Source organism: Apteryx mantelli, chromosome 18, assembly GCF_036417845.1.
Source record: "Apteryx mantelli isolate bAptMan1 chromosome 18, bAptMan1.hap1, whole genome shotgun sequence".
NCBI lineage: Eukaryota > Metazoa > Chordata > Aves > Apterygiformes > Apterygidae > Apteryx > Apteryx mantelli.
Genome location: NC_089995.1, coordinates 8,724,330 through 8,743,809, shown reverse-complemented (window position 1 = coordinate 8,743,809; position 19,480 = coordinate 8,724,330). Strand labels below are relative to the sequence as shown.

General features: G+C 44.7%; 1 protein-coding gene across 1 annotated transcript in view; it reads right to left on the bottom strand.

Moving 5' to 3' along the window:
- The window catches only part of EYA2 (EYA transcriptional coactivator and phosphatase 2), a 98,001-nt gene that overhangs the window by 41,282 nt on the left and 37,239 nt on the right, over nt 1-19,480 (bottom strand). Inside the window, exons 2-6 of the mRNA XM_067307500.1 lie at nt 16,237-16,355; nt 14,375-14,419; nt 12,218-12,266; nt 11,466-11,608; nt 8,502-8,618 (exon numbers count right to left, since the gene is read on the bottom strand). Coding sequence (XP_067163601.1) covers nt 8,502-8,618; nt 11,466-11,608; nt 12,218-12,266; nt 14,375-14,419; nt 16,237-16,355 — 473 coding nt within the window. The remainder of the gene's footprint in view (nt 1-8,501; nt 8,619-11,465; nt 11,609-12,217; nt 12,267-14,374; nt 14,420-16,236; nt 16,356-19,480) is intronic.

The window sequence follows — 19,480 nt, the reverse complement described above, 5'->3', positions numbered from 1 at the left end:
TATACTCTCATTGAAGACCCCATCAACTCATGTCTTGAGCCACAAACGCAAACTTGATCTATTGCTGGACATCTCAACTGCTGCTCCCCAGATAGTCAAAGCAGCAGGCTAGGGAAAAAATGTCACTTCTCTCTTCTTATCTCTCTTCTGGCTCCCACCTCCTCATCACAGCACATATAAACCATATTTCCTTTATCCAGTTCCTTCACAATTCTCCCCTTATTGATTCTCTCTCATTCACGACTGTCATGCCTGCTTCCATTTCCCTGATGCCAGCCAGATGGTAGACATTCAAACATGACTTCCAAGCTGCCTCCCATGCTGTTCTTCACACTGAGAGAAGCATTCCTCCTAAATATTTGCAAAGCTAATGCTTTAAAATTCTCCCTTTCTGTGATTTCTCCAAAACTCCTTACATTGGTAGGAGGCCAGGATGCCCAAGGTGCTGCTTTTAATGCAGTTAATGTTATTCTCCTTCTTCCTTTATACTTTTCCCATCTCCTTATCTGTCCTAATCCAAGAGCAGGGCTCATAGTTTCAGTGATGAAGTACAAACAACAACATCACCATTACCGGGCAGCATTCATACATTTAGTTTCAGTGTGAATACCCAGACAGGCAGCTAGATGTTATGGGCAGCAAGGCTGGAACACCTCATCTGACCTGTTGTACAACACAACCCTCAATTTTATCCAGCACTTCCTGCAGTGAACCAATGACTTGTATTTAACTCGAGTGTGTCCTTCCAAAGTACCCCTGGTTCTTCTTAAGCACAGAGATTTGGACAGATACTTCGAAATTAAGAACACAGCTAAGAGAATGAACACTCGTGAAGCGCAAGTCACCTCTTTGCAGGTAGGCGGGTGTGGGCAGAGCTCTCCTCGGCACATCTCTGATAAAACCTCCTCCTGAGCACCTCAGTAGAGAGCAGAGTTGAGATATCTCTTAAGTGAATACTCTGTCTCAAAACAGATTTCCAGTTTTCCCTGTACCATTATCATCTCCATAGTTAACATGATTAAGTTTTTACTTCTGAGTTTCCAGGTATACTGTTTGGCCATGAGAAACTGTGTCCTCACACAGCTTTAAGCCTTACCACAAACCCTGCTGTTCCTCAGAGACAAAGCCATTCTGGGCTGGTCAAACCCCTGACCAGTCTGATAGTGCAGATGTACAAACCATTTGTTGGAACGTTTCTCTCTCTTGTAAACAGGCATTTGCTCCCCTAGCTCTAGGAAAATCCACCCCAGTGGAAATTCCTTCTCATGGCATAGCCCTTCCCATGTCCCTCTTGGTATCTAAAGGATCTAAAAATATAGGATCTAAAATATATTTTAATGCCAATTACAACAAGATTTCTGAAATGATGCACCAAAAAAATTTGCATAAGCAGCAAACAGGACAACTTAGCGCGGGGCTTTCTCCTCGAGCAGCAGTAGCACAGATCCTTGCAGCTTACAGTGCATCACTGTCAACACCTTTGCCTCTCCCCAGGAGTTCCCTCTCCTGTAAGATGGCTAGTTTTAAAATAAAGTAAATGTAGCATGGTCAGCCCCTGGTGTTTAGAAATCTTTGAAAGGGCGACCGTGCTGTTATTCTGGGGGAACTTGTATTTACACTGTAAAAAGTGAGGTCTGACCCCTCCTGAAGAGAGGCCTCTCCCCACTGAACTCACCATGAAGTGGAGCACAGCTCTGCTGCCACGGTTTTAGGCTGCAACTAATGCAAACCAGCTGTGAAGCACAAGCTTTGAAAGGGGCTACTCAGTTTCTACCAATATTTTAATTTTACCAGTCAAAAGTGTCTGAGTGACAGTCTGCTGAGAACATTCTCTCCCTCTGTTTTCTGAGACTTCAGATGGATTGACTATCTGTATGCCAAAGTGTAAAACACATTTCTCAAGTGTAAATCGAAATTTCCCCATCTTGCACATTTCATCACTAAGTTCTTAAAGAATCAAGCTTAAAATTAAACATGCCACTTCCTTTGCAAAATTCATGCATGCGAAGCTAATCACTTGTGCCAAATGGATATTTATGGATTCATATTACATATGTAGCACACAAACTGGCACACAATTACAAGAAATTCAGGCATCTCTTTGGAAGAAAAAATACCTACACTATCCAGATATTAACAAGAGCTAAAATGTTTCCAGCATAAGAAAATGTTTTGATTAATTAAATACTCAAACTTTACTTTTTCTCAAGCAAGGAGAACAATTCATTGGCAATTCATCCCACAAACATAAGCAACATACGTAATTAGTCCACTTCAAATCAGCACTGCACAAAAGAAATGCTGCTTTTTACTCATTCATTATTTGACAGCTGATAAAAAAGCACTCTACAAAGAAAACAAACGCTCAGCAGTAGCAACGAATTTCAGTGCATAGGTCTTTGGCCCCAAATTTATGTCTGCACTGAACTCAATACTGCCCTGTAATTCCTTGGCAAATGCAAGTTATCCCAGTTACGTAACTGAATTTTCCTTTGTAATGTAAAAAGTATTTTGTGGGTAGATGGATTTGGATATTGAAAAAAAAATATGATGGTCAAATCTTTTCCTGCCCAAAGACAGTATCTGCAGTGGTCTTTGGCCACAGTTTTAACTGTTGTGCAATCTCATAGTTTCAGACCAGCTGTCACTTCAGCAATAACAACTGAAGAGCAGGGCACTGTCCAGGAATTAATGACAAGCTGAGAAGAGATGGCCTGACGTGCAATATAGGGATAACACATGCTCAGGCAGCCACAGGAAATGCTCTATACACTGGCTGCGAGTACTCTCTCTGCAGAGCTGATGGCTTTTGACATTAGCTAATATGCTGGCAGAGCTTTCTCATAGTATTTTACATAGCTGATTAAATGATTTCCTTAAGCATTTGATAACCATCTTGCCCCTTTGTATAGCCAAATTCTGTTCTGTTACACTAACGTGAAGCCTCTTTCTTGGAAATACTCTTTCCGAGTCAACAAAGGGCCAAAAGTGCTAACATTCATGGGACTATAACCTTAGTCCCTTCTTCATAACAAAACCAAGGCACAGGAGGATCAAAACATCAAGGAACGCCAAGCAGACAGATGAGAGATGTGGCTAGTTACTAGCAAGACTGGATGGAAATGCTGCTTAAAGCTCCTACTGCCTACACAACACCAAAATAACAGCTTGCAGCCTCAAGAGCCTCCTCCAGTAATCAGGGTCACATACACCTGGAAAAGTTTTGTAAAAATAGATAAGACCATACCTAATATGCACAGGGTGCCATAACCCAATGGCTGGAGAGGGAATGGGTAAAAAAAAATGTCTTTGAGGGCAGCTATAAAAATAATGGGGCTCAGGTTTTCCAAAAAAAGTATTTTTAACTAAAACATTTATTTCACATCCTGACTGGCTATTTAGAGCTTGGTAAAAATGCATGAAAATTAAGACTTACCACAAGTTGCAGGAGCATGTGGTTTTATTAGTCTTTTTGATCAGCTCTACCGGGCATAGTACCACAGACAAGGAGATACACAGGGGAGATTTGGTCGGAAAATATTAGGGTTTCTTTTCTTTGAGGCATGGAAGTATTCAGGGAAGATTATTTTTGACAGATTAGGAGTATAAATTGGCAATTAAAATCATTACTTCCGTCTATAGTACCTTTGTGATACAGTTTCACGTCATTTTTGTCAGCTACAGAACTTGCCAATCTCATCTTTTATATTTATATACGTGTGTGATCTGAATTAGATATTTGGCTTCTAAACCTTTCCACATTTAACTTATTTTCATGCTAGGGAAGCATGAAAATAGATTTCCCCTTCTGGCTGTCTGTAAAATAGATTTTTTTTTGTTTACCACTCAGTGACCAAAAGAATGTCCTATTCTCATTACTGTTATTCAGTGGATTCTGTTCCAGCTCAAGAACCAGAATACAATTGATAATTGGAGTTAAAGATGAAAAGCTGAACACGACCCGATTACACCTGCACCATCTGTTTTTGTAATGAAAATGAACAGACATAAAGGAAAGCAGACTCTGGCTTGAAAAGTGTCATATTACCAAAAACAGCCACCAAGGAGGAGAGGCCTCAACCTGACATGCATATCCCGGCCAGAACTTCTGCTGGTACCAAAGAAACAGGAGAGCAAAGCCACCAGCACCAACTTCGTCTGTGCTTATGGAAGAATATTTGTTCCAGAGTCCTGGGAGACCAAGTATTTGTCACCCAAGAGGTCATTTTTTCCTCCGATTGGTGTAACACACCTGCGACATGTGCCTATTCATTGGCTGCACCATGTAATTCTTAACTTAGGGGGACAGTGAGGATTTGAGGCTCTGCAGAATCTGCTGAAGATTTATAGTCTAACCAAATGCTCTTGCCTGCAGATGACTTCATTAGATAGCTCTCAGGAGCTGGTGCTAAATGCAGACAAACAGCAGTCAAAGTCATTCCACTTACATACTTCAGCTATTACCATCTGACAGTACTTGCAGAAGTTAGCTTGAGAAAATAATTTTTTCTCCTACATTAAAAGACAAAACTGAGTAGCACCACCCTCCTGGAGATACCTGTCCTTGCTGAGCCACCACACACATCACTGTCCTCAAGATCTCTTCTCTGCTTTGACATGATGTAATAAACATTTTGTCCTTGAAGCGGGGTAAAGACTTTAAAGTCTCCCTGCAATTTGATTTTATAAAAACACATAAATAAAACCTTGTGCTTTCAGCTGCTTTAGCCCATCGTCCAGAGTCACTTCCTGGGGTCAGCAACAAGGTGACCAACAGGATGGCGGTGAACCTGGCGAGGGTCCACACAGTGCTGGCACAAGGCAGCGTGGTGAGGCTCCCGCTCGCTCGCTGGCCCGCGGTGGGAGCAGGAGCAGGCGCCTCCCTGCTGCCAGGTGCTGCGGCGTGGGAAAGCGCGAGTGCACATTCCTCGGTAGCAATCAGCACAGGAAGGCTCCTGCCTTCTCCTTCAGACCTTTCAGCAGCACTCAGCAAGGTAAATAAACCTTACAGTCAGCCCTGCTCCAGCCTCTTCTGCTCTTGAGCAAGTAGGAGAAGGGTGGAAATGTTTGTTTACAACAGGAAGACAGATTTATTCCTCCTCCGCTTGCCTTGGCGTAAGCACCTGCCACTTGCAGAAACTGTTTTCCTTTGTTTTTCTTTTGCATTAAGGGCTTAGCGAGCTGGCTGAAATGATCTGCCTGACACAAAAATCTGAACGAAATGAAGTGATTTCATCTAATACCATAGCATTGCCCTAGGGAACATTATCTGGAAGCACTTGGAGCACGTTCATGCTCATCCGCGTGTGCATGAAGTTCCTCCCGGGCTATTTACAACACGCACTGTTGTGTCAGTAATTTCTGCAAGTGTAACATTTTCAAGTGCTGATGCACAAAATTTGCTTGTCTAAACCTCTTGATTGAACAAAGGGCCCATCTTAAAAACTTCAGTCCCAAGTGAGTCAAGAGTTTGCCTCCTCAACCAGCTCAGATTTTTTCAAGCTAACACAAAGCACATGTGGAGCCTGAGTTCTGGGGAAACAAAAACCAACAGAAACCTAGACAGGAATATACCAGTCTGAGAAGGCAGCAATAGAAAATGCCTGTACTTTGTCAGTAGTGGTGTTACAGCCATGAGTATCTAATCATCCAGTAGCTAGCCAGGAAACAGCACAGCTGTTGTTGCTCCAAAAGCCCATAAACACAGCACTGCAGACCTTAAATGAAGCAGCAAGCAACCCGTGACACTCCAGCATCTAGACCTGCTGGTAATTGCAAGTGACAGTTTTCCCAAAGAGGATTTCCACTGCTGACTGAGCGTAACATGGTCACAGGACAAGATGGAGACATTCAAGGAGTAAAATAGAAGCCAAAAATTGGACTCTTCTTAGGGGTAGCATGGAAGAAGCCTGCAGGAGCCAAGGTGAAGAAAACCACAGGCCCCACTTTTTGATTGTGTGAGACACATCCAACCCAGCTGCCTCCAACATGTCCCGTTAGGGATCCAAGCCACAAAAATCACCTTAGGGTAAGAGACGTGAGCTCTGACAACACTAGCACACTAAGTATCAGTAGAGGGTCACCTCGCAGTCCTCATCTTTCCAAAATCACTTCTAGAATAAAACAGTTTTCACCTTGTTTCTCAGTCACATAACTGTTCAGGATTTTGTTTGCTTTCAGACTTGAAAATCAAAGTGGATATGTCCCTCCACCTTCCACATCCAGGGTTGCAGAGGAAGAGAATTTTCTCTTTCCTTCCTTCTTTACCTGGGGGATAACCAATAATGACACAAAAGGGCACTCAGCCTAGAGGTTTTAAAAAAGACCCTCAACAATACCAAGAGTGAGACACCTGATCTCTTCCTCCCCTCCCGTAGCTTCTATGTGACCTTGGGCTAGACGTGTAATTCTTCTGTGGTTTTCCTACCCATCAAGGACCTCTGAGGGAAGGACAATGCCAAGGCAGAGCATTACCAGCAGAAGCACTTGCCTCCCAGCTGCATTTTGGAAGGGTTTTTTCCTCCAGTGCACCAGCGTCTGGCAGAGCTCGTGTGCACGCTGTACCAACTGCCTTTGCTGCTGTCTGGAGAGCTGCTGTGGCCCAACCAGAGATGGCTTTAAACGAGGGCGTATGGACATGGAGAGCCACGACCAAACAGGGAGTGGGTCTGCCGACTCTTCCCATGCGCCAGCACCTACACAGGCTGGTTCCAAACTACCCGGGGTATGCTCACTTGTGCTGCAGTCACGTCTTGGACTATAATGAAGGGGGAGCCTCTAAGACACAGGAAAAATATCCGCATGTCGGTCTCCTGGAACTGGTCTTTCAATGCTTGGCTCAGTTCATGCACTTACAGCTATTTATGTCCAATACAAGGCACTTTCAAATGCAATGTGCTGAGGTTTAGCAGCAGACAAAAAGCTAATTTTTACTGTTTACCAATCAAGTCCAGTCCAAACATCGAAGCGGAATCAGGGCATGAGGGCATGAGGAACAAACCTGCCCTCCCCTGGACTGAAGGTGGAGGGACAGAGGAGAAGTGACATTTTAAGGACTTCTCAGAATAAGCTCATTATCCTTCTCAAGTCTAAAATGATTGATAAAGCTATGGTTTTAATTGATAAAGCATTGATTATGCTATGGTTCTTCTCATCTACTGTCACTACGTTAGAATTGGTCATCACTTCTTGCAGAAGTTTCTGGACAGGTGTTTTAAAGTTCAGATTACATAGATTATATCCAAATTTTAATGTTCCCCTTTTTCTTTTCTCCAGTGAAGACAGATCCTCCAGTTCATGCTTAGCAAGTCCCAGAAAAAAAAATCAACATAATTCACAAAGGAACTGTAAACACTGGAGGAAAGAGCAAATGGAATAGCAGCCAAGATAATGAAGATCTCCTGTGGGCAGTTCAGGTTTCTGACCAAAAGCACCAAAATGCTCAAATAAATCAAATTCCACCATGCTAGAAATGGGCTAAAACAAATTAAATTCCACCATTTTCATTTATTTCACATTTCATGTCAATTCAGATTTAAACCCTTTCACGATTTTCGTGAAGCTGGCAACTCAGCATTGAGTTTCAGGAGACCTGATGTTTCATATGGCTTCTGGAATTAAATGATCAGAAAAGAACTTCAATTTTTATTTTTAAGAAAAAAAATGTTTTTTGACCTTCATGGTTGTACAACAAAACATGAAAACACGTTATAAAGCTCAAAGCACAAGGCACTGTCCTTGAAGCCTCGAGGGGGCTCAATTCAATATTTTTTAATCAATTATTATTTTGACAACAGTAAAACAGTTATTCTAAATTTACTAAAGCTCAGCTCAGGAACCTTGGGGGGAAAAACAGCTGCTTTCAGCTCTGCTGTTCTCAACCTCACCTCAGTAACCTTTAGTTATTTAATGGTGCTGGTATTTTGGGGGTTAAAACAGACCAATATATCTTGGCAGTTATTACTTATGTCTCAACAGTTACAAAACCAAGTGTTTTTATATCATAACATTAGCTTGCTTTTAAACTTCAGTGGAGACAATAAGCAGCAGTTCTACCAGGAAACAGTTTGCTCAGGACAGCTTAGGGCAGAAGCATAACACTGGCATTGCTGTTTGCATGAAGCGGAAAAGCACCTCTGCTTTGTTTCCACTAAGAATCTAGGAATTCACACTCACACAACAACAGTCCCTGGTAGACAGTCACAAAAGTCAAGAAAAGAAAAGTCAAGAAAAGAAAAGATGACATTGTTCCTGCAGAAAGGCAAAGCTTGTATTGGTCATATGGGAAGGTTTTCCAGGGCACACTGCTGCTGAATCCAGTACCTCAACCAGGAATTAATTGCTTGATGAGCAGCCCCAAGGATTCCCTCTTCCCACAACCCTGACCACCTGTACTTTACCATTTTTTGTTGTAATTGCAAAAGAAAAAGAATGAGTCTAACACCAGGTGTAGGAGCCTGGCTTCTCACAGCCCATCCGGCAGGGAACCGGGCTGTACTCACCATGCATCTGGTAGGTGTACGGGGCTTGTCCAGCTGTTGGTGTACTGAAACTGGACCCGTAGCTAAGAAACCCGCTCTGTCCTGGGGAATGGCTCAGGCTGTCTTCTGTTTTGATGCCTTCGGAGGATACAGCAGGAAGCAAGAGCAGAACATGAGGGTTCGACACACAAAGATGTAACAAAACAAGTTTAGGAATTCATAATATTTTGGCTAGATTTTAGCCTAATAGATGATCATTTTTTCTACACTTTCTAAAATTTTTAAAAAATGTATCAGTATTACACAAAGAACTCTCAAATAATATAGAGCCAAATACATTAATCACAAATTATCTGAGTCAGCTACATCCTGCATCCACAGCTGAATGAATAACTTTTGCTAACATGGGGAAACAACCACAAATAATACTGTTTTCAGAAACAATTTCTGGACAAATAACTTTGTTTTAGAATAAATTAAACCCATTGACTCATGAACTTTTTTTGAACAATTTTCAGATGCAAGCAATGATTAACAAGGCAACAGGAACTGCAGTGAACTAACCTCAAGACTTCTGTTCACATCAGAGCTATCATTTTAGTTAAATTATATTTTCAGCTTTTGTAACAAAATATTAATGGGCAAGTCATACAGGAGGGTTATCACCTATTCAGTTAGATGTAATATGCAGTTCAGGAACAACAGGTAAATCCCGAGGACACAGAATCTTTTTGTTACAAAAATCAGGCAATTAAAACTCCCAACAAATTACAGGGGGAGAGGCACTAGCTGAATTAAACATTGCAAGATGAAACCTTTGCTGGTAGTGAAAGGGGGGGATATTTTATCCCGAGACACTGCTGAGATCCTACAGCTGTATTTTTAAAACAAACAGCTGAAAGGTGCGTCTTATTATGAACCCTTTGGGCGTGATCCTCCGTTGCTTTGCATGCGTATTTGCACAAAACAAGAAACGGCAGTGGCGCACCCCCCGTGCGCCGGGGCTGAGCAAAGACCCTGTCGATGCTCTGCTCCTGCATTTATGCGCTTCCCAGGCTGTTGCCATCTTTTAGCACTTTTAGGCAAACTTGCCAAAAGACAAGCCAAATTCACGTGCCTGTCACCAGTCGTGCTGTTTTCTAGTTTAATGGATCTTAAAAGCAACAAGCCTGCATTTGCTCAGGTCGGGAACAAGGCTCCCAAATAATTTTCTCTCTACTAAAATCACTTATTTTGGCTTTGGGTGGGATTAGCTGCAGTGCAGTTTAAGCCCAGGTTAGCACCGAGAGGCACTGCGAGAGGCAGGAGCTTCACTTGGGCAGCGAGCGGCCACGCACTCCTGCTCGGGTCAGGCTCCGTCGCGGCTGGCGGAGCCCGGCTGCCCGGAGACTTGCGAGAGCGCGCGGAGAAGCTGCTTCCCATAACACCCCTGCTTCCCACTTGCATCAGCGCGCTGCCTGCGAATGCTCAGCCTGCCCCGACTACAATTAATCTGCAGCACCCAGGCCTTTTTGGAAGCCTAAAAATCGTTGTCAGACAGTGAAATAACTTAGCACCAAATTAATTTCCACACACGGTTCTGTTTTGTCTAGAAACTGGCCTAGTTTTATTTTTGTGCCGAAAAACAATACTGCTTCATTGTTCTTGGTTGTCAGCCAGGTGGAGTCCTTCATATGCGTGGTGCGTCTTAGAGAGGGGATACGGGCCAGGGGAGGGAACGCTGCTCAAGGATGCTAAGAAGTCACGCGCAGGATTTACAAGCGGCATATGGGCCTGACACATGTATGCCCTAAAGACCGGGCAGCAGCAAATGGCTGTACTTTCACCTGCTCTAGCAGGACAACTGCTCCGAGTTTGCCTTGGAAAGCAGCCAGCTGCTGCAAACACACCAGCAGCTCCAGCAAAGGGACTCGGCTCACTACGCCCCAGCCCGGCCGGCAGCGCTTGGCCTCTGCCAAGCCCATTTCCCTGGCCTGGAGGCGGCGGCGGGGATTGCCCTTCGGTAACGACCTGCCCATGGCTCCGGAAAAGCTTCTTGCTGGGAAGCGATACCGTATTTGCAGAGCAAACAAAGGTGTTTTGGAGCTCGAGAGAGACCAGGAACAGAGCTACCAAGCTGCTGCAAGTCTCAGCACGCACGGGATCAGCTGGGGGCGAGGAGCCCAAAGCCTTCTGCCGAGGATCTGCAGCTTAGCAAGAGGAGCCCCTCTTTGGTCTTCAAGAGTGGGAAGAGCTTCCTGGTTCTCGGTGTTTCCACACAGAGCTTGAGGATACTCTAAAGATTTAGCATTAAGTCCTAGTGTCAGCAGCGCCCGCTCCGTCAGTCCTCCTGCCCAAATCCCCCCAGCTGTCCCCACACCAGCGGTCTCCCTGCAGCTGCTGGTAAGGCTGCGCATGAAAACAGGTATCGACGCTGCCTTGGGTTAAAAATACTTACTGCACCTACAATCGGCCATCTAAATACAGGCTGTCTTCCAAAACCAAGGTACTTTGTACCATCTCACCCATGCCTCACTCTGTTCTGTGGCTCAGTTCTTCTGGAATACTACACAATCAGTTTTTTACAGTAGCTTGTATCACAAACTCAAGAAGGAATCAACGAAGGCAAAGTAAGGCAAAGTGTAGTTTACCTAAGCATCATATTTACTGCAAGAGACTGTCTTGGCAGTGAGTCACGGGAACCCTCACTAGCTAGTACTCTCCAATGGTATGTCTTTCTGAACCCGAGTTTCTCATGCTGTCTCCTATCCTACTACTGACTGCCTCAAAATTTAGTTTGCAAAACCATAGCTCCAGACATCAAAAGCTGATGGATAGTTCACAGAAATCCTAACATTATTTTTAACAAATTCAGGATTCCCTCTAAGCCTAAGAAGAGATCATTGCCCAGATAGCAATGACTTTTCATTGTAAAGTATAAAGCTTCAAATGCATTCTAGGAGGAAGAGGATGCGCTCAAGGATAACAGGACGTTGGACTACTCACTGTAGGAGGGTATCCCATAGGGCTGCCCTGGAGGAGGGTAGGCCGTGTAAGCAGCAGCTTGCTGGAGTCCCGCGCTGTACTGAGTCTGTCCATACGTTGCCATTGCTGGGAAGGGTGGGACTGTCACTATATGGGGATAATGTCTATTCAGAACAAGAAAACAGAAGGTCTAAGGCAATAGTCACCATACATGGTCTTCTAGAGCACAGGTAAGACACTTCTAGCAACATTTGCATAAAATACACCTCGAAGCATGATGGGGAGTATTTTGGGAACTCGCAGTTTCCTAGACAAGGGCAAATGTTTGTTTCAGTATATGGCTCCTGATATGATCTATTAAGATTAAATTTCCTAAATGCATGGGGACTTAAGGACTGTGCAGAATATGTGCAACGCATGTAAAAAAATCACAGTCTGATTTTGACTCCTCACTTTGTGTTTGCCAAACAAACCAATGTCATGGGAAACCTCTGATGTTTTAACATATTCCACTATGGTCGCTCATAAACAAACCTATATTCAAAGAGGTTTGCATTCCCAGGGGTCTGAGTGTATAGCGCATGGTACCTCCAACCTTCTCTCACTCCGTATCTAACAAGATTAAGAAATGGTCACTTCCTTGGGCCCAAGACATGCAGGGGAACAGGTGGAGGGGCTTAGGCACATGCTTTTTAAGGTGACAGCAGTCCCCACAAAATGGCTGTTCAGCAAAACAAGGTTTTTAAATTACAGAACTTGGCAGGAGCACTCACTTTGCAGAGTACAGATGGAGAGGACACTGTGGTGCTGCTTTGCTGTTGCCTGGAAAGCAAAATTGAAGGGTCTTAGATTTCCATCGTATTCTGTTCTACAGCGAAGCTGACACCACCATTTTTACGACTGCTGGTTTGCAAGATTTATACAGGAATTAAGAGACATTGTTTTTCAGTGAATCTCCAAAGAGCTGAAGTAGATACTAAAGCTATTTTCCACTTAACAATGAATATAGCTTTATTTTTTAACTGGGGGTGCTACTGATTGAGCTACTAGGTTCTTCTCGTGGGACAGATATCAGTCATGAAACTGGGCTTTGGTGGGATGACTCATATCCTAAGGGCTTTTAAAGCAAGTACTATGATTACTGAAATGACTTAAGATCACTGCACTTTTTGCCCTTTTCATTTTCATACTGTCCTAAACTGTGACTGAATTCCTGGTTGGAGCCTTTAGATGTTACTATGACAGCATAAATACCAAAATACCCTCAGAAACATCACTAACGTCTGCTAGCTGTAATAACCAGCACACCAGATTAACTGCATGTTGCTTCTCCATGCAGGGAGAACATCGGTACCAGGCCATCCGCTGACGGCACCGCCACCCTGCGCATCAGCTGGTGGCACCCATCGTGTGATTTGTTATGGGGGAGGCGAAACACCATCCAGTCTCGGCCAGAGGAGATGATACCTCAACCACGGGTGCAGAGCTGGGGGGAGAGGGAGGCTCTGCAGTGCCTCCCCAAGCCGGCAGGTCCCCCAGCAGGCGGGAGCATCCGCAGGGCTCCTCCCGGCGCACAACCCCAGTGCCGCAGAAGGATTATCCTCCATCGGAAGTCATCTAAAACAGCACCGCTTGCTTCATATAGCAGTTTGTAAATTGGTGAATTAAACATTTGAAGCATGTTTTATTTAATGAAATATGCAAATACCTATACAATCTAAATAAATGGAAATAGTCCTATGGGTTTGAGTAACTTGGTATGCCAGAAACCTGGAGAGAATTTCCAGAACGATCCAGCATGCTCACATAGGAAAGGTTCATTCTTCCTGGTCTACCTCTCTTTAAAAATTACTCCTTCCTTCACAACTTTTTTTCGCAATAGTTTGTGGCTTTATCATTTTACGTCAAAAAATGGAGGTACACTAAACCATTTTTAAAAAACAGACATTTAATCTGATGTGAATTTTTTACTAAATTTCATTTCAGATGCATTCTTATCTTTGCTTGTTTATTGAAAAAAACCCAACGGTTGTATATGAGCTTTTAACTAAAAATATTTAATCAGAGATATTCTCTTTTTAGAATGTTAATTGATGTAACGTCTACTATATGTAGACGTATACTACTGAAAGAACTCCATTTCCAAGGAAACAATTATATCTGATTAAAAGACGGAAACATCTGAAACGAAAAGGGAGTCCTTTTTTCCCCAAACTCAGAAATGTTCACAGATAACCTCACTCAAAATTAACAAAATTCAGAAAATATCCACATACTCCTTCCTCTCTTCTCCCAGATAACTGCAATGCTTAATAATAACTGCACATTCGGTTAGACTAGACCAAAAACGTGCAAATAGAGGTGTTTGTACTTAGGACTGATTTCTGCACCTGAGAGCAAGCGGCCCCTTTCGGCACCGGCCAGTCGCTCTCGGCCCTCGGCCGAACACCCGTCTGCCGAGGTCCCTGCCTGGGGGTCGCCCGCGGCTGCTGTCTGCGACCGCCGGCGCTGCCTCCCGCTACTACCAAGGGAGAAAATCCCGCTGGCGTAGGTGTACTCGTGCTGCCTACTGACTGCAGTGCGGGCACTGAGCCGTAAGGGCTCCTTCTCTGATTTTGGACAAATCATCAAGATTAAAAGAGGCTCCTAAAAAAACCAAACCAAACCAAACCAAAACACACCCCCAGCTAGGCACTATCATCCCTGAAAAACCCCATAAACATCCCTGCCCCAGGTTCTCTACCTCTAAAACGTGGTTACACTAACCTACTACCCCAGCAAGAGGCTGCAACGGTTTGTTTTTTCTAAAGATTTTAAAAAATACTGAAACAGGACAGTGTTATATAAATGTACATATAGATTTATATATGCAGGTACAGGAATAGCAGGTATAGAAAAAAGACTGTCTTTAAATCCAAAGGTGGGCTTACCTGACTCACGATTGAACTCCCTAGGAAAAATTTGGTTTGACTTACCTGAAAGAAAACAGTTAAGAAAATTAGATTTTTAGATTGTGGAAACAAAAAACTATACCTTTTCCATCAAGCTGTTCCTCATTACCAAATACAAATGCATTGGAGGACTTTTTTTTTGCTTTTCATTATTATGGCTTTTAAATTTGAAAAACTGCAGGAGAATGGACAGTTTGAGCAGAGCTTAATTTCTGTTATAGTTGAAAAATATTACATCTTCAAATTTAATTCTAAAAGAGTTAAGTACAGAGTAAATTCATTAGTTAAGAACGCGAAATGGGGATTTACTAGATACGAATATGCAATGTGCTACTGTCATTGCCAAAAAAAGGCAAGTCAAAATTACAAGCGTTTCAACCCAAATGCATAGAACTGCTGGCAAACCATATATTTGAAAATTGATATACATTGATATAATTTCGCATCTCATGACAAGCATCCATGAAAACAGCAGGCCAGACGTCTGAGTGGACATCTACATACATACGTATTACAGCTAAGCTTGACAAAGAAAAAACTATTTGCAATACAGAGCATATATTTGTGTGCATTTCTTGCACTGGAGACCTGGGACTTGCCAATCACACAAGCGTTCCCCTGTTCTCCAAATCAACGAAATACTTTCAAAGGAAAGTGCATAATGCTGGCAGTACAGGTACTAGATGCTGCCGTATTAAATGTCTGTAAGAAGTCTATCAGCACGAGCCGCGCTAGCAGAGCGGTGTCCAACGGTACAATTGTTGTGCCGGCTCTTATTTATAGAGCATAATAACATACAGTTCCTGCACCAAGGAGTTTACAAAATGATGCACTTAAAAATCGTCTCTAATCTTTTATGTATACACACATATTTAAAAGGATGTTTCCTTTAGATTCTTCTCCCTCCTACGTTCTTGTAAACAGGTAGATATGACGTACGTGCCTCAGTCACGCAATTTCTAATGCCTTGCAAACATGCAACAAAACACCTCCATGGCTCCTAGGAGCCTGTAAAGGAAGGGTTAAGCATACTCCGAAAACATAATAGCCGGGGCCTTCTGCTCGCTCCCCTCCAACAGGAAGGCTGACAGATCCCGACCGCAGCAAACAATAGCTGGGATTGTGCTAGCAAGAACTAGTTCAGCTGCATCACTTGCCAATAATTTTTTTAACAGATTTAACATTCTTCTGTTTCCTTCACTGGAAGAGTACGATGGGGGGGCAAAGGGAGGAGGAGGAGGAGAAGAGCAGATACATTTCCATCAGAGCCTCCCTGAGCCACCGAAAGAATTCGTCCCCGGTACCTGCCAAATGTGAAAGTCCAGAGCACGGACCAGAGGGCGGTTTGGGGAGGACAGCGAGGATCTGGGAGCGACGGGGACCGGTGGCCACCCCGGCCGAGCGCTCCCTCGCTGGCGCCCGCCGCCGCTGTCCCCGAGCCGGGGCCACCGCAACGCCGCCCTTGCATCCACGCCGCCCTCGGGGCCGCTGCCCTAGCGGCGTCCAAACCAGAACTGCCAGCTCTACACAAAGTATGTTTTATACGTGCAGCTATTCCAGAGGAACATACGGATATGTGTGTGTGTACGTATACACCTACCACACACACGTACATACAACGTTCCAGTTCTGCACTCACAGCTTTGCTGAACTAATGGATTCAGCCGCATCTGGCATGGTTGCAAAAAATACACAAGTAAAGATCTAGATTGCTCACTACATTGGAGAACTAATCATCACCAGTGGAGGCCTCACGTGTGGCCAGCTCCCTTTGGTTAGATATATAGGTACATATACGTTACGCTAAAGCTAATAAACAGCAAGCAGAAGAGGCAGCCTACCTTCTATGTCATCTGGAGCCGCGGCATAAACGTTAGAAAGGTTGAGCTTCAGTCTGTCGGGGCACTCTCTATTTACAGTCAGGCTGGGTGATATCACTAAATCTAGCATTTCCTTATACCTGAAGGAAAACAAAGAAAAAATATAATTTATTCATTAATTATGCATGCTTACTAATGATTCAAAATTTTTTCCCTAAGAGTATAAATATTAAAGCTGATTACCTAAACCCAGGCTTCATATAAATTCCACATAATAGCATTCACTAAAGTTTTCATCAAAGGGAAACGCGGAATTAAAATGAAGTACTTGTTCCCTTGGAGATTACACCCATCTGATTAAGGCTTTGCTTTTCTTCCTGGATTTTGCCATCAGAAAATTAAATTTCCTTATCTCTTAAATGCTATCAGAGCAAGGATGTGCACACGACTGTCCAGTGAGGCTCCAGAACAGAGCATTTTGGACTGAAAATGAACTTGAGGGCAGCTAACAGCAATATCTGTCTTACAGGATAGTAAGAAAGCTCCTACAGGTGGTGGGAGCAGTTTAGGTGTCCAGGCTAATCCCAATAACTGCTGGATATCCCTTGGAAAACTGATCCCAACTACAATGTCCTGACCATTAGGTGGCAGCGATACCAGACAATCTTTTTCATATAAATAACCTCATGTGATTTAGCTGAAAATCTCAGATGAACGACCTATGCCATACAGGCCTCGCGTTTCCAAAGAAAACCACACTTTTCCTGAGTGCGCACCCATGACTTGCACAATAATGAAAGCATACAAACGATACACCACGCAATCCAAAAAGAATGACTGGGTCATTATTTCAGACCCTACAGGCAGAACGAATAGGTCTATTCATCTAAATACCACAATATTCAATATATGTGCTTTAAGTGCACCAGGACACCCTTTCAGAAGTGGGCTCCAAAGACACCTGCTTCAAAGAGAGCTGCTTGAAGGGTTAGATCTTTTGGATGCGAACCAAAACATGGCATTAAGTGCGCAGATTTGCATACCTGTCTTTGAAGTCTGGAAGGAAACCTTGCGTTATATTAGATAGACACGACAGATGGGCATGATGTTTTTATGCAAGGCAGGTTGCCTGGACAACTTCACCCCCAAAATGTTCTGCCCTTGTTCACTCTGCAGTCAACTTGAACTACCATGAAGAATCCGCTGGCCAAAGACAATCTGAAGCTAAACTTGCCAATCTTTTTTTTTCTTTCTTTCTTTTTTTTTTTTAAACACACACAATGTCATGGAAACACGCATGAAATTTCTAAGGCTACACCCAAGTATTCTGCAGCTTTTGGCTCAAGTCTGGAGCAAACCACGAAAAAAAAAGGATTCAAAGATGCCACTACTTTCCTTAGCTTTCTGTAGCAACATCACGCATGTCCTCACCCTGTCCCCTGGAGTTAGTCCCCGCTGTGCTAGCGGAGAGCACACCTGTGCTTTGGGATAGAGGCAGGGTGCAGGGAGGAGCTGGGGCGCGGGGCAAAGCGGGAGCAGGGACCGACCTCCAAAAGCCCCCGGGGGCTCACTTTTCCACCCGCCGCTGAACATGTCCCGTGGCGAACGCAGCTGGGACCCCCCCTGCCCACAGCCAGGGATGGATCTACCTGTTCTGGACCAGAGGGGCAGCAGACGGCACGGCAGCCGCAGGCAGGCTGGGAGCGACACGTGGAGCACAGCACACCCGAAACGTCACAGAGCAAGAGACAACGGCACGCAAATCCGAAATCTCGACACTGGGCTTCTGCGACGCTAATCTAGGCACTTCTGTCAGAAGTGAGGAGGTTCGTTTTGATTTTCTGTTTAAATACGGGCATATGACTATACCAGCTTGGAGAAACAGAGCACAAGAGACTGGTGCTTTTGATCCGACCCTCTCCAGGCGCTGTTACAAGACCGCAAGTCCCGGGGAGGGCGGTAGGCATCGCTACGAGCAGGCACAAACCACACAAAATATTTTACCTGTGAGTGAACAGCAAAGACCAAAGCTGGTCAAGTCGTATGGCTGCGGCTGCCGTGCCATCTGCTGCACTGAACTCAGCTTTGGTCTGTTCACTCACAGGTAAAATATTTCATCTGGTTTGTGCCTGCTCGGAGCAACGCCTACCCGCCCTCCCCGGGGCTCGCAGAGCCGAGCTCCCTGTCGGCTCCCCAGCTGGGAGGGCACCATGCCCTGGCGGAGAAACCACCCACCCTCCGGGAACACGCAGGCCTGCCAAAAAGGGCGAGCAAGCGGCACAGCCGTGTACGATGTCCACCGCCCTGGTCCTCCTCCTTTCTCCAAACGGGATGCGGGCTCCCCTTGGAAATCCGTGTGCGCGCAGAAATTTTTGCCACCCACACGGACTCGAGTCCCAAGACTAGCGAACGCTGTCTGAGTAGGTGCAACGACAGCCGACCAACGCAGTAGAAATACAGCAGTCAGGATGCAGCGCTCATGAGATCCGTGTTCCCTAACTGCTGCTCCTTAGAAATTTGTTAATAGGAGTGAGTGCTGCTTTGCAGCTCCCCTCTTGCTAGAAGATCTCAAAGCACTAACATCTGATGTGTCCCTGCAAGACCAGCACAACTCCTGCCTTGGACACTGAAGCACAGCAAGACATGTAAAAACGAAGGCGCACAGGGGCCACTGGCTGTGCTCACAATTGCTGCCCACGCTACCAACAGCATGCAAATGCAATGTGGCATCTGATTTGTATGTGGGCAAAAAACCTAGTTCCTGACTTTAAAAATCCCTCCCTAAGTGACTCAATCTAATGGCCAAAGAGGAACCCAGGACCCCCAACTCTTGCCCTAGATAAAACATAACCCACCAGAAACTTTACCCAGGAACCCCAACGACGGACACTGTGGTGCTGCCAGTCCTAAGAGTAACGGAGCCAGGTACACTTTTACATGTTACCTACGTGACTCTGCATATCCGTGTGGCCACCTCCACGGTGCCGTGTTCTGTTCAATTATACTGACTCACAGGAGCTCAAAGACAAATGCAAACCGGGCTCCTCGTGGTGGAAAGGAAGATCAGCATGGACATCAAAGCATGCTGCCCCCTCCAGAAGGGGAACGCCGTCAGCTGGCGCAAGCTAGAGTGGCTCCCAAAGACAGCGAAGGTGCAGCAGGCTTTCCAGAGTCTCTGCCATCTGATGGGCTCTTCCAGGAAAGCCAGAGTGACTTGGAGACCAGCACTGGCCCCGAAGGGCTGTGAGCATGAGAGGGAGTCCTC